Raw genomic sequence first — 16,096 nt, 5'->3', positions numbered from 1 at the left:
ATTTCATCATGTAAAGTACTTTGAGTTGGCTTGTTGTTGCTGAGCTGTACAATTTTCAGCAAATGGGTCTTGTTGTATAAACGTCGACAAGTAACTTTCCATTTCAAACCTGTAAGTTTCCACTGGTGCAGGAAGGTGTCCTGTGATTGGCTGGTGGTGTATAATTGATGTCACAAGGGTTTCTCTGACATCAATGGTTCGTGGTTGTTTTGTGGTTTTTTGTGGTTTTTTTTTTTATTTTAGATGGAAATTAAGAAAATCTTGAAAAGTAGGAAGGTTAAAAGTCAAAACAAAAGTGTGGTCAAGGATTAGAGTACCCAAATAAGTCTGTGCATGCCAACAGTGTGTTCACATCAATGCCATTTAATCGGTCTCTGTCGGAACATCTGATCAAAAACCTTCAATATTTTCCATTTCCTCTGATTCACTGAACCCAGTCAAAGTACTTATGTTCAAAATAAACAACATTTTTAAATTTCAGAGCCTGTACACTCAATAGTGTTAATTTCAGTCTTATTTTTTATTGTGTTGGACATTCTGGACAATATGTCAAAAGTTGTGAGCAATAGAAACAAAACATAAACTCATTTTAATTAAAACTACTCATTTGGGTTACAGCTCACAATGATGTTTTGCAATCAAGACAATCACACTTGCGTCCATCAGTGTAGGTTTTGCAGTAAATACCTTAAGGATCATCAGATTTTACATTTGTTCTTAGAAAATTACACAGTACCTGAATGAAATTGCTTTTACAATGTGTACAGAAAATCTTTAAAAATAGATGATTTGCTTTAGCTGTGATCTGTAAGAGCAACGCACATTACTGTTGTTAGACGCATGTGACAAAATATAAAGCACTGGTGGTGTCAGGCCGGCTGCCAGCACTCCAAGATGTACAGCAACCAACTATAGTCAATATCATGATAGAGAAGCATTTTATAAAGTTTGCGTATGACTTGGAAGTATTAATATCTGAAGTGGGGTAAGTGCACTATATGCCACAACATGGTGACATAAAATTACAGAAAATTCAGGGAGATAAGGAATAAATTTAGGAGCAGTACCTCGTTTTAAGAGAATTTTTGCTGTCTATAAGGAGAAATACAAATAAAGAAAGATCCCAATCACACAAATCAATACCAGTGCTGTGTTTAGTAAGATTCTGGTTCTGGGAGGTTCGTAAAGAAGCTTATTTATAATCCTCTCCTGCTCCTGAGCTGTAATGACCCGACTCTGCGAAGATTTCTTCCGGCGGCCACAAATACCCCCACAAACTTTCACAGAGTTTCCTCCTTCCCCCAAACGGCACTCCTTCCCCTCTTCCACATCCTTCACTTCTCTCCCATCTCCCTCGCCCTCCAGCATAGGCTCAGCTATCAGATTATACGAGTCATTCTGTAGTGATGACCGGGCTGGGATTATGTTCCCATTGGCCGACTGAGTGTTTTCATCTCTACCATCAGTGCTCCTAAGCTTCGTTTGGTGGCTATGGAGCGTTTCTTCACCAACAACACCACCTCCATTTTCAGTCACGTTTGTTTTGTTAAGGTTTTCTTCACCTTGATCTATTGCTAGTGTGTTAAACTTCATTCTCTGCCTTAACCCCCACAGAGTGGTAGTTCTGATTAGCTGTTTTTCCGGCGGAGGCGTGTAGAGACTCACGACGACAGTCGTTATAGCTGAAACCCAAAACAAGATGGCCGCCACATACATGAAATGGATTTGTTTGATGAAGAACGGCCGCTCATCCGGCTGGCCGCAGTACGGTTCTCTGTAAACTACGGCTAAGAGTAACCGCAGAGCGCCAAGAGCAGAGCCTACCACTCCACCCCAGAAGGCACCGGTCTCGTTGCAGCGCTGCCACAGAACACCAAGCAGGAATAGCACCGCCACAGGGGGCGTTAAATAATCAGACACCTCTTGGATATAATAAAACATCTGTCCCCCTTGCATTTCGATGACAACCGGCACCCAAGCGATACTGAGGGCCACCATAAGGATGACAAAAAGCCTGCCGGTTATCACCAGCTCCTTGGGCGACGCGTCCTTTCGCAGCATTTTGTAAATGTCCAGCGTGAATATGGTGCTCGCAGAGTTGAAGATAGAGTCCAAGTCGCTCATCAAAGCAGCAATCATGGCCGCCATCATCACGCCGCGAAGTCCGACAGGCATCACCGACATGACGAGGCGAGGGTACGCCACGTTGCTGCAGCCGGCGGCAGAACCGCACACCTGCATGCAGTGGTCTGGGCCGATGCACGCCAACTGGTCAGTAAATAAGACCCTGGAAATCATCCCTGGAATTTAGATAAACACACACAGGAGGTTATGGATGATTCAAGCAGTTGGGATTTAGTTCATCAAAATGCAATAAGATGTCTCTACCTGGCATGACCATGACAAACATGGGGAGAGTTTTGAGGAAACCTGCCATGATGGTCGACCCTTTGGCATGAACAATGTTCTTTGCGGCCAGAACTCGTTGTACGATCACCTGATCTGCACACCAGTACCTGGAAGGCATGTTTTGAAGTTGTTTAATAGGGAAGCAACATTTGAAAAAGCAAACAAATCATCCATTTTTTGGTAAACTAGAAGTCAAATCAAGCAAGCACTGACTCTGGTTTAACACAAGAAATCACTGGTAAAATAAATCACAAAACATGGCAAACAAACACAGTTTTCTTTTTTATACACTCTGGCTTTCATAGAGTGCCAGTATAAATAAAATCATTTAAACATAATCTCCAGATATCATCTGCATTTTAGGTCTCATTAACAAATTAAGACTTGGATTAGTTGTTTTTTTTATGCTGGCTCAGTGTAATGAGTTATAAGGCAGAAACTACAGGCGATGCTTAATTCTGCTTCAGTTGCTCATTGGGGTTGGATTGTGATTTAAAGTTAGACTGTTTTTGAGAAGTTTGTGGAATAGGAATTAAATGTAAGAGAGAAAAAGTACCAGATTGAGGCAGGCGTCTGACCCAGCAAGAAACCAGGCCAGGGCAGATCTGGATCTTTTGGGCCTCTCAGGATTTTCAGAGCATTTGCTTTTGGGTGGAGATGATGCTTACAGGATTCAGAATATGTCAGATTAGGTGAAGACAGAAGAATGGCAGTGATGTTTGGACTGGCCTGCATGTACTTTTCTTTTAGCCCTAAAACGGACAAAAGAAGCCAAGCATTAGCATCCATCACTTTAGCTGTAAATTGATTTAAAAAAAAGTATAACTCTGTGGAAAAAGTGACAGAAGCAAAACCTTCAAGGCCTCCGACTTTGGCGAAGCCGATGCCTGTCAGACAGAGCGCTCCGACGATCATCATAATTGCTTGGACTGTGTCTGTGTAGATGACAGCGACCAGACCTCCAGTGACCGTCAGCGCAGCTGTCATGACAATGAGGACGATGATGGAAACATAAAGGTTCCACCCTAAGGATTCCTGGATGAACAAGGCACCCGAATAGAGGTCCACAGACAACTTGGTGAAGATGTAAAGCACCAGAGTCAAAGCCGCAAAATATACTTTCAGGCGCTTCCCTCCGAATCGCTTGCACAGGTACTCTGGCATGGTGTAGACTTGACAGTGAATGTACACAGGGATGAACACCCAGCCCAGTAACTGAAGCAGCAGTAGAGCGTTGAATTCCCACGCAGCCACGCTAAACCCGCTAGCGGCCCCTGACCCGGCGAGTCCAATGAAATGCTCAGTTCCAATGTTGCTGACGAAGAGAGACGCTCCCACGGCGAACCAGTTCATGGAGCGACCAGCCAGGAAGTAGCCGCTCACCGTGCCTCGGTTGGATTTTCGCATTGCCGCGAAGCCGATCCCCAGCACCAGGATGAAATAAATTACGATGACAACAACGTCTGCTGCTTCCATGGTGGCATTGGTAGCCATGGTTGAAGACTTCTTAGATCGCTTAGATGACCTATCTTTTGAGCCAATCAGACAAAGTTTTGATCTGCATTTACAAAAACAATAACCTAAGATATAATTTTCCAAAACAGATGTAAGAATCTGATTTTGCAATTAACTTCTGAGCTTTAGTAGTTAATGGCTCGCTTTGGAAAGTTGGCGTGGCTTAACATTTATCAGCTCACAGAAAGGTTGGTGGATGGTTTTATCAAATCAGATCTCAGGAAAAAGTTCACATCCTGCAAGAAAAATACAAACACGATTGAATGGTGTTTAGTAGGATTGCGTAGACCTAAGCATTGCACCAAACATTTCACTCTAATCCTATAAAGTGGTCTGAATCAATAGCTCAATAGGCTTTTCTTTGAACTTTGACTGGTTTCTCACTCATCTTACTACCAGTGGCATCGTATGGTGCAGCTTATCCTAAAATAAACCGCACAGCATGCAGCGACCAGCCAGGAAGGCTCTGTGATGGCATAGTTACTTTGAAAAAGTAACGTAGTTAAATTACTCATTACTTGATTTGGAAAGTAACTAAGATAGAATACCAGTAACTAAAAACGTTACTGGTAATCTATTGAAAGTCATACTTCAATATGACTTTGAAAACACCCACATCAAAAATATGTAGTTGAATAAACCACATTATAGCTGTTAATTTTTTACTTTACTCTACAAACTGAAACGCCAAAGCCAAAAGCCCAAAGGACCACAAATAGTCGATTACATAAAAGTGTGACTCTTTGAAATCATAATATGAACACGTTGGACTTGCTGCTCTGCTGTTTGAAAGAGCCGTGGAAGAAAGATCAAAAGAAGTCAACTGAAAGTGAAAACCTTGTGGTTTGTCAAATAAGATTACACCAGATTATTAGCATCTGGTTTTCCTGCAGATGGGCACACCTCTGCAGTCTCAACGCAAATCTAACTTCAACAGAACTAAAACCAAACATGAATGAATTGCTGTGTGTTATCTAGTGACATTTTGGTATCTTAGTACAAAAATGTTAAAGGGTTTACCTTAGCTAATTACCTCAACTCTAAGTGATCCTTCTTGAATTTACAGGCTAAAAAAAAATTGTTTATTTAGGTCTGGAGCTTTAGAAGCGCAAAGTCGACGGGAAACAACCTCAGGTTTGTAAATGGCATCCTGCTACAGGAAATGCCACAAGGTGGACATACTCTCCATAAGAGATAATTTGTAGAAAATCGGGTTAACTGGGCGGGAATATGCACTGAAATGAAAGTGCACATTCAGAAATTTTCCGCAGTTCTGGAAAATTTCCGAGTGAATTTTCCAGGAATAAGTTTCCGCATTTGCAAACGTGGGCTCTAATTACAGCAACACCCGAGCGTTTACTCAGCTGTGAAGGTTTTCACTGGCTACTGTCGACAGTTCTCAGATGGCCGTGCATGAGAATGAGGGTTTGATTTCCACGCTGCAGCGAAGCTCAGAGCAATGTTCGGAAGACTTTAACTGCAAAAGTCTTGAAATAAAAAGGTGCAACACGTTTCTAAAAATAAGCAGTTGTTTGTAATTGAAACACTTAGAAACTCTGGTCAGCAGTGCCAGCTTTATTTTGCTATGTCAATCATCCACAACAAGAGGGTATTTTGAAGTCATTTCCATGTCAAAATTCTGTTCTAACTTCTTGTATAGCTAGCTACACTACTACACTACTAACTTTACACAACACAAACAACAGGTGGAGATTGAGATTTGACTAATTTGTCATTTTCTAAAGCTGTACTATGTAAAACAAAAAGTTAAGATATCAAGGAAGGACGCAACAAAGATGGGGATGATGGCATAATTCTAAAACGAAACAAAAACTATCACAAAAAAAAAAAAAATAGAATAAATATTGTTGGGACTTCTTATGAGTTTTAGCAAACTAAAAAACTTTGGAGTATTTTTATGACAAAACGCACTGCTTCTGCATATTATAATCAATGAAAATGGCCCATGTTGGGTTTTTCCAGCTTGAAGTTTCATTAACATCTACCAACTCACGGTTCTGATTAAAAGTGGCTATTTTGTTGCACTAGAGTTACCTTGCAAGAGAATATGTGCATATGTCACAGAAATGTAAGAATTATCTCAATGCATTCTGAAACTCTTCAAGGAGACCAAGAGGGAACTGACCAGCTGAATGTAACATATATGAGACTTACCTTCGTTTCTTTTAACACATAGTTCACAGGTGGAGTGGTTGGAGCCCCTCTGCGCTGGGAACTGCCGGGTCCCTCAGGGGATTAGGAGACAGAGCTCCACCCACAGCAGCAGCATCGTCACCTGAGTAGGCCGTGAGGATGGGGTGGGAGGAGACCCACGACGCTGCAAAACCCGAGAAAGCTCTCATTTATTTCGGTGGTCAGGAGAGTGAACGCAAACGGGAAACCCCTCATGACCTTCAGCCTACTAAAAATCACCGCAGCTGCTTTTAAACGGCTTCCTGAACAACAATACATCCGTCACCTGTTGTCCTCTATAAGTAAAATGTTCACGGGTGATTTAAACCACTAAAACAAAAGTTGATGTAGTGACATAAATAATTGTAGACACTGAAACATTGGTTAAATGTACATAAATTGAGTCGCTACTTACAGTTTTAAGTCAATATTAGAGATGTGATTTCGCATCCCACACCTGGGCAAGAACTAATGCGCCCTCTAGTGTTACATTTTGTTTTTACATATTTGTCGAGATTAGTTGTCCGCAGCTTCGTAAGTGGTTTACAATTTACATCCTGTCCATAATGTGATAGACAGACATAATGCTCCGTATAAATTAAAAATACAAACACTTGATTATAAATTCACTGACCGGCTAACCCAGGCCTTTCTGTAAGATACTTTTCCTTTGCAAAATCTAGAGATCAGAGAGATTTTCTTTTGCTGTTATATATTTTTCATTCTTCTTTCAAGGCATTTTGGCTGTTTTGTATATCATATATCTCCAAATTAGTCCTCGGATTAGCCTAAAATAAAATATTACAATGTTGTGCCCCATTAAAAACCATTAAAGATCTAATTTTTAAGCCCACAATTACGTTAGCCTGCACTAAAACATTTTGATGAAATAAGATTATTGGCCACCAATAATTGATTTTCACATTTGACCACCAGGAGGCGCTGTGTCGCCGTTTTTCTTTTAATTTTGTTGGCGGTACTGGCCTAAAAATATGACCTGCTCAAAAACTCCAAAATAATATTAGTCAACAGGTTTGTAAAAGCAAATATTGTTTGCGAATTAACATTTCTCTTCCCTATATGTCCTTAATCACTTAATCTAGTAATCTCAATGTACAGTAGATTATTGCCGTTTCACAACTTGGCCTGTAGATGGTGATAATCTCATGTTAAATGAAGAGAAATTATTTAGAATATTATTGTATCTGGGGCTTATTTTTAAGATGATTTGGACTCTTTAAGGTCGATTATTTCAACAAAACTACAGTTTGAAAATGACTGAACCTTGGACTTGTGGACTGACTGGAAACTATAAGCCCATCTAGATGTGTGTGTGTGTATGTGTGTGTTTTTTTAAAATTATTTCACTACAGGCTTTGAACATCTTGTCAAACGCCTGAAAAAAAGAGAGGCAATGCTTATTTTTTTTTCTTCACCCATCAAAAATTTATGGACATATTTTTTTTTGTTGTTGTGGTAAAAGCACCGAAATGAAATTTAAGGAAGTGGCAGTGTCAATCAAATGTGCAGAGACGGCCTTCCCTGCTGAGAAAAACAAAAACAAAAACAACGCATCACATTAAAAACAGTTGCATCCTTCAGCAACGCCGCAAGTCCTCAATGCTTCGGCTGGGATGATTGACAGACACAAACAGCTAAACACAACTCCGTTTATACTCTGAGCTGATAGCCGTGGACTTCAGATTAATAAGACACCATATTATCGTTAAAGGAATAACAGGAAGATAAGGAGTTGATGGTAAAAAATGGTAAATTTCCTACCTCAGGGGGCCGGGGCAGGGGCAGGAGAGATTTCTTGAGAGAGAAGACCAGAAGCACCATTCTTCCGAACGGAGCTGTGGCTTGAGGAGTTGCTGGCGACAGCAGATGGCAAAGGGAATCAAAGGCAGACGGGAAAGGAAACAAAAAATATCACTCCCAACATGTTTATCGTCGTCAAGGAGAGAGTGTGTATGTGTGTAAATGTGAGCGTGAGTGGGAAGATTTCCCCGGGGTTACTGAAAAACCTGATTAAATTTGGGAAAAACAAGAAGAAATGTGGAAGCGCTTACAGTCACTGGTTTAGAATGAGGTTGTACACCGTTTAGGATGTCATATAATACAACAATTGACATTTTAACCTTAGATTGAGAAATGGTATGCATACAGGCTATTTTATTTTATGCTACATCCAGCAATATCCTATACATTAGATAGCATATGAAAGATAGATTGTGACAAAATGCTGAAGGATGAACCCATTGTTATTTTCATCACTGACCCAAAGTACTGCTACTTGAGAATGTTACAGGAAACATTCTTAAAACACGACACCTCCACCACCGTGTCTCATGCTTGTAACCATGCTTTTGCTTTTAAAAACAAAATGTGTCTCACTTAAACCATCAAGGGTTGTTTTTGGGATCCATTTTTCACTAATGCCCTTAATGTCCTTGCATGTTGATGTTTAAGATTTCCCTGTTTCTCTAGAACAGCATTGCTACTTTCTAAATGTCATTACTGATGTTAAAGGGATATTTTGGTGGGGTTAAAGTTAGGAGTAAAAAAGAAAAGGTTCAGTGTAAAAGTTGGACTTTCTGTGTTTTATCTCAGCTGCTTTCCCCATAGGAACTATTCCAGACTCTCGCCTTCTAAATTAGCTCTTTCTTCAGTGGGCGGTGCCATTGATTGTCATCGCTGCTAACAGTGAAATAAGTCATAAAAAATCTTTGTAATCCTATGTCAGTACTACTGCATGAATGATGGCATTGTTGCCATGGTAAAATGTGTGAGAAAGCGTGAAGTGGACTGTACCGAGGAGACAGTAAGGGTATTTTGGTGTGGTGTGTTTGACAGAGAAGCTGCTGAAGCACACACTCGCGGCTTTGTGACCTCAGCAAATAAACCTCTGACAGACTGAGGCACTGTGGGACTCTCTCACAGTCTGAAGCAAAAGTGCGAGTCAGAAAATACTGAGACAGAAAATGAGCATCCACAGAAATAAGACGTTCAAACTTTTCTTCCCTTTGTGGGAAAAGCAAAATCTCAACAGAGACCCACATTTAACAGCTATCCTTCAAGTGCTGACATAGAGAGGTCTAAGCAAGACACATGTCAAGAAAGAAAAATAAAAATAGCCGCTTGCTTGATGCAGACAGGCTGCAGACTGCGTCAGTGTGGACAGGACCTCAGGTAGAGTGAGGAAATCTAAGCGCAGAAGGCACGAAGGATTATTGAATGACCTTGACCTTTCAGTTTCTCTTCAGGGCAGCACTTCATGACGAACCCTCCACACCACAGCCATCCATAAACCCACGTGGACATCGAAGAATCTTGGCAAACCATTGTCACTCGGCAGAGTCGCCTATTCCATGCGCAACGTAACCTGAAACTGTACGACGCGAGGAGAAAGCCGCTGGTCACTCCTGCACAGCAACGTCGTTTTCCTTCGCTGGAAAACTTGATTTGGTCAACGTCTTTTGTAAATTGAGGTTCGGGTTCATGGCTTAAGTGGAGGTCAGTTATTTTCTTCTCCAGGAACCTGTGGTTATTTCGGCAAGATGATTCTAGACGTCAATCTGCGCGACCTACAGCAGGGTGACTTCATAGACAAAGTGGATTTGATTGACTGCCCTGCCTGCAGGCATCACGTAGAGCAGCCACCCCAGAGGGTTGAGCCATGGAAATTTTGTCCTCAGCAAGTATGGATGCTTTCCCTTTGAACAACCACATCTGCAAAGACATTAAAGTCTTTATTTTATATATATAAATATATATATGTGTTCCTGTATCTGAAAACTCGCAGAGAAGGAAAGCAAACAGAGCGACAGGAAGCTTCGGTCTAACGTCTTCCGCTTTCTTCTGTTTCTGAAACACCTTCATTGTCCTTTCCCCACAGTTTCTCTCGGTTATTTTAAATATAGGCATCTTATCGTCTGGGGAGCATTCGATCCTATATCACACACACACACCCCGACTTCAACACACTCGCGCAAATATGCTGACAACCAAATGCCAGCGCAGCATTTTCTCCAAGAGCAAAGACAGAACTTGACAGATGGATGCGGGAGTATAAATCAAATCCTTCCTTTATTCTTGTCGTTTCTTTTGTTTTCTTCTGTAACCTCGCATATGAACCACTATTCAGAAATATTCCATATTATCTGAATGGGTTTGGTTTCGTATGTATAATGACACAGTGCAAGAATCAGACTTTCTGTTGAAAAGTGATTCTCATATGGAAGTGAGCTGGATGTGGTGGAAGGGGTTGATGCCAAGAGTTGTGACCTGATGATCATTGGCGGTCATGGCAACAACCAGAGGACCTATTAGCGACTCCAGCAGTGAGGGAAGCAGCTGATCTAAGGATGGAGGTATTAGAACAGGTTCTGGGAGCATCTGAAACACTAAAGAGTTGAATTGTTGGCCCGTTTGTTTGGTGGCAGAAACAAAAATTGGTGTGGGAATTTAAGTTGATATCGAGAAAGTCCTGGAAAATGTATTGAGTACTTAGAAAGAGAAGACAAGGACATCCCACAGCCATCTTTGGTTAAGACTGAAGACTTGGACTGGAGGTGGAAAAAGTATTTTGAGGATCCGGTCACAATGTCCTAGCTAAAGGAGGCAGAGATAAAACTAACCATTTGTTAGTTTTAAAGCTATGCAGACGTTGCTAGAAAATCCTGAAAGAAACTGGGAAAGGCCTAAACTTTCCCACCCTGCGGCGTTTTTATTAGAAATAAGATTATCTGTAAAGTAATAAAATAAAAATCTAATTCCTGTTCTGAATCAATATAGTTTCAACGCAGCAGGCACTCCTCCGGTCCCTCCTGCCTGCGTCGGGTAGAAGCGAACATCTGCCTGTTTTTTATTTTAATTAGCCTAACTATTTGGAAGATAAAGGGCACTTAGGAGGAAAATTAATAGAGATAATGAAACATAGAAATAAAATATTCAACAAATCATTTTCGAATCTAAGGGGAAATCAAAGGGAGGCTGCGGTTTGTAGTTTTTAAAAAGACAGAAAAAAAGGAGAACATTTCAAGAAAAAAAAGGTTGTTTTTCCAAATTAAAATGTACCAAGAAACTGAAAGCAGACGACATCCTGCAACCTGCGAGGCTAAGAGTGGATTCTGTGGTGCACAAAAAGTGGCAACGATCAACGAAAGAGTAAAAGGAAGACCGGAGGAGGACTCGCTAACCCTCCACCCGGCCTCTGTCTGGTCTCTCTGTGGGGTTAATCCAGTCATTCCTGGGTCCTCGCAGTCATCTGGACAATCTGAGTGACGAAGGGCAGTCAGCTGCTGTATGCGAGCAAGCTGACCTCAGTGACAGTGAATGCGCGTGGACTCAAATAACCTCGGCGCGCTGCGAATATTTATGCTCTTTGAGGCACAGCGTAAAAGCGTCAGAGATACAAGTTAAGCATGTCGACGAGCTTTTTCTACTAAAGCACCGTATTAATTAGTTTGTCGTCTGCAAGCGTTGATAAAAATCAGGGGATTCGGCAGTCTGCGGGTCTGGTGCATGGAAGTTGTATGTTGACACGATGCCAAAATGGAAAAATATCAGCAATAACCCAAGAGAATAAACGTTTGCTACCCACAGTCATATCCTCACGGTGTGAAGTTAAATCAGATGAAATTTCTCTTGTTTTAGGAACAGACAAAATTATTAGTAATTGATGTATTTGAAACCTATTATGCTTCCTTGAACAGGTTAAAATCCTTCCTAGATAATGACATTTTAGTTTGCTCAGTTCTGCCTAGTTAGAGTTATTTTTAGGGCCTCCTGTCACTTTAAATCCATGTTAGCTGCTGCTGGCCACGCCCCCCGCAGCTCAATGTATACACTCGCACGTGAAAATGACAAAAAACAAATATGCAATTTTACAACTGTACGCCTTGGAAAAGCAGAAGTGGGGCCCCCTGCACAACCACCAAGAATGCAGAAAGTGGTTTCTGAACAACAGAACACTCGTCTTTTCCAGCAGCCATTGTACAGCACAGAGAGCAGTGACACCAAAAGCTGCTGGAGCTCCACTTGGGTTGCTAGGTGCTGATTTGTGACGTTACATTTTGGAGGTTTTTGAAATGGCTCGTTTTCCAAACAACAACAACAACAAAAAAACCCCGTTAACTTATTACCAACAAAGAGCTTGGGCTGTTTTCAGAAGCAGTTAAAGCTCAAATGTGAAAAGTGTGATTTTTTTCACACTTTAACGCAAGAACTGACATCATTAAAATAGATATATGACTGCCACAGATCTTTACGTCATAGTTAAATGTTTAGTTTTAGTAAGAATAATAAATACTAACGGTGCTTCATTCATTGTTACATTTGGAATGCAACTTCATAATAAACATATTGTTTCCACCACCAGCTGAGGCACTAATTACTGAATAACTACAGTTAAACTGAGGAAAGTCAGCCGCCTTTACACTATATGTACCTTCACTGGGGTTCTGAATGGATGTTGGTGTATTTTATTTTATTTAATTTTTTTTGGTGTAGGCTTTTCTTCTTGGGAAACCTTTAAGTGCGGCACCTGCAGGAAAACGTCTCAGTGATTCACACTCCTTGGATGTTTGCAACTCCGCATTCAGAGCCTTAATGATTCATTACCGGCAAAACGCTGCACTCCGGTCATGGAGGCAAGTTGTTGAGGAGTTGCGGACCTCCAGCTGTGAGGGAGCCGAGACTGGTTTCACTGGGGGGGACGGGAGAGGAGAGGAGGGGCTTCCTGGTTGGATGCTCACAGCTTGGTCCGATGAGGGTTAGGAAGACATCTGCTCGGATGTGACCAGAGAGCAGTTTGTGAAATAAACCACAGGGAGACTCACCTTTATGCCCGCGTAATCTGCGGGAGCCGTTCTGACCGGGAATTGGCGTCATGAACTGGATTCCATCGTCCTCGCCTTCCGTAATCACAAGGCGTCAGACCTGACACAGCGGAGGGATGCTGCGACAGGTTGGAGCAGGCGCAGGCGCTGTTCCGCACACTTATTTATTTCGAACATAGCTAGAGGACGCGCGGCGCCGCGGCGGAGGAGGAGACGTCCCAGGAGAACAGGGAGCTGTTCAGGTGGCACGGTTTGAATTTGAAAGGAGCTCGGGAGTTTCCGGCGCCCCCGGGCTCAGTTCGAATTTTACTCGGATGTGTGGGAGACCCGAACCGTGGAATCTGTCAGAGAGACGCCGCAGTGGATCATTTAGCAGAAAATGGAACATAAAGCAAACATCAGTAAAAAAAGAAATGGGGCGTAAATGCATGCCAGTGAAACTGTTTCTGCATAAGGAGAGAATAACAAGTAAAAGAGCTGGAAAACCTTTTATTTTTTTGTATTCTGTAGCTTTCTAGAAGACAGCCAAAGCTTTGGGGTCAAAATTGGCAGTTAACAGATGATAAAACTCAGCTGATTTCTCCCCCACCATTCTCATCAGATGCACTACAGCTGAAGAGAGGTGCAAACTCACAGCTGAAATCGAATCAAAAGGTTCAACAACATTTTGGTTTGAAAGTTTGAACCTTTAAGCAAAAAAGGTTTATTTTTTTCCCCCCTTTAAAAATGCAGGATTTGTTATATTATGCATCTGAACTCATTTCTGCTGGAAGACTTGCTCTTCTTAAGAAGCTGTGTGACTAAAACGCAACATCAGTGAGCTGCTGTCTGATGTCTCTTCTGAAACTGATCAAATGGAAAACGCCTCCGCTTTAGATTCCACCTCGCTTTTAGCTTTGTTTGAGGAGAATTTGAGAATCCTCAATGATCATCTTCAGGGTTTTAAATTGAAACCTTGAGTTTTTGTTGTTTTTTTCTTCTTGATCTAACAGTATCGACCTTAACCAACCGCTTTGTAGGAAGACGGAGCGTGAGAGTCGCTTCCAAAATATCCTCATCGATTTTCCGTTGCAAGTAGTTCTCAGATATTTTCCACTCAGAAACACAGTTCAAGGCCACCTTAAAATAAATTGGGTTCTGGGAATCCAGAAACTTTTGTGTCCTCTCCCATTGGCTTGGCTCTTTTGCTGGAATGTAAAAGCCAAAAATATTGACCGTCTTACAATTTATTAACGGACTATAAATGGAGAGGAGTTTGTTCTTGGTTAAAAATCGTTTGGTGAACTGGACGATGCATGTATTTTCTGGCACTTAAAGTTTACTTTCCCAGATCACACATGTTTACGTCTTGATAAGCTTCTGGAAACTTGTGATTTACTTCACAGAAAAGCCACAGTGCATTTGGGATCTGTCCTGTGTTCATGCTGTGATTTGTAACCAGGTACTCGATTCTTATAAGATTACTTTCTCTGGGTTTGAAGCTTTTGTGTATTTTATTTATTTATTTTTTGTGAAATTACAAGTTGTATCCCTAAAATTCAGGCACTTTCTCAGAACATTAAGGTCGGTCTTACTGAATTTCCTTTTGGAAAATAAAAAATCACAGGTTACTTCCTGTAAGTTTACAGATTACTTTCCCAAACACTTACAGGGAATCTTACAAAATAACTTTTGGTATACTGGAAGTTATAGTTAATTGTTCTTTAACCTACAAAGTATTTTCTGGGAAAACTTGGGTTCTCTTTGGTCAGATTATCGAGCATCTTTCTGGAAATACTTCTATTCTATGCTAGCGTATTTCCAGAATCGGACTGTCTTGACGTTTTGCTGCCTAATTTCCATGAGCTTATTGGCTAGTTGCACATTGCTGTTGCCTTTTACTATTTACAATATTTCAAGTTACATTGTGACTTTTGTGCTTCCCTTTTCCTGGCGCACAGGTGGCATGTTGAGAACCTTTTGCTTAGGATCGTTGCCTATGTCCACTTACGAGATGCCGTGGTAGTTCCTAAATCTAACCACATCATTTAGCTCTTATGGCAATGATGAAAGCAGTCGTATAACGTCATATAATTCATGCACAATGATCTGTGTTGTGCTTAAATGTCTAAGTATTTTCAAGGGCTCATTAATTCAGAGATAAAGTTTCATAACAACACACTGTTACGCCCGAAAACCTTCACAAGTTCCATTTTAAGTAACCCTACTTAAAAAAAACAACATATTAAAGAGATTAAAGAGAGTCATTTGTACAGTTGCATAGATTTTCAATTCCTCTTGAAATTCGCACAATAAAAGTCAAAGTTACATCAGAATTCTGAAATACCTGGACGAAATGTGCTTTAGTCGTATATAAAGGTTTGAGTCAGTGAATAAATAATTTACATCATGAAAATTGCTACAAACATGAGACCAGTCAGGAGTAATAGAGCTGCCAGCACATTAACTGCAGACATGGAAAAGTAATAATAATAAAGTCTCCAGCTTGAGTTTCAGTTCATAAAATAAAGATTTATATGTTCACTTAATCAACGGGAAGCAGAAGGAACGGTGTCTGAGAGCAGAAGCTCGGAGATCTAATAAACCGGCTTCCTGTGCAGAGAGATTATAAAAGCGTTTCTTGATGAGCCGACTTTGCCTGTAAATTTACCGTAGAAGGAAAATAATGGTTAGGATAAAAAGCTATATTTGAAAACAACAACAACCCCCCCTCCTAAAATTCTACCATCATTGAGGTTGACATTGCAATTTCAATTCCAGTTCTGACTAGCAGTATTTCTCTGATGCGCACAACCCCAGTCCCCAGCTGTGTAAGATATTTTTCCTGATCACCTTTATGCTCACAAACAACCCCAGAAGTTGTTTGGATGGTCTGCGAATTCTAAACTGCTGCGGCATAAACTGTGCTGCCAGAGCGTTTGGTTGTTACGTCACTTTACCAATAAAGTAATCTCTTTCTGTTTACAGAAATCTGTGAAAGCCACAAATCCATATTTGTGGATTCACCTACTCGCAGATTGTTTTATGGAACACGACCCACAGAAAATTAGTCTTTCCACAGATTTTTATTTTAGCAGAGATTATGTAAAATATTTGAAAGAAACTACAGCTTCGGAAGTTGAAATCTATTCCTAATC

General features: G+C 41.0%; 1 protein-coding gene across 1 annotated transcript; it reads right to left on the bottom strand.

The window, feature by feature from the left end:
- Positions 1-501: 501 nt before the first annotated feature.
- Positions 502-14,442, bottom strand: LOC114138613 (sodium/myo-inositol cotransporter-like). The gene is made up of 6 exons (XM_028007997.1): positions 12,960-14,442; positions 6,100-7,991; positions 3,264-4,160; positions 2,966-3,161; positions 2,389-2,516; positions 502-2,300 (listed from the first exon to the last, which is right to left on the bottom strand). Exons 3-6 carry the CDS (start codon positions 3,901-3,903, stop codon positions 1,093-1,095), a joined length of 2,172 nt encoding a protein of 723 aa, XP_027863798.1. The 5' UTR covers positions 3,904-4,160; positions 6,100-7,991; positions 12,960-14,442; the 3' UTR covers positions 502-1,092.
- Between the last annotated feature and the right edge of the window lie 1,654 nt (positions 14,443-16,096).

The sequence above is a fragment of the Xiphophorus couchianus genome, chromosome 22, assembly GCF_001444195.1.
Source record: "Xiphophorus couchianus chromosome 22, X_couchianus-1.0, whole genome shotgun sequence".
NCBI lineage: Eukaryota > Metazoa > Chordata > Actinopteri > Cyprinodontiformes > Poeciliidae > Xiphophorus > Xiphophorus couchianus.
The sequence above is the reverse complement of the archived record's forward strand: the minus strand, read 5'-3'. Positions and strand labels throughout refer to the sequence as shown.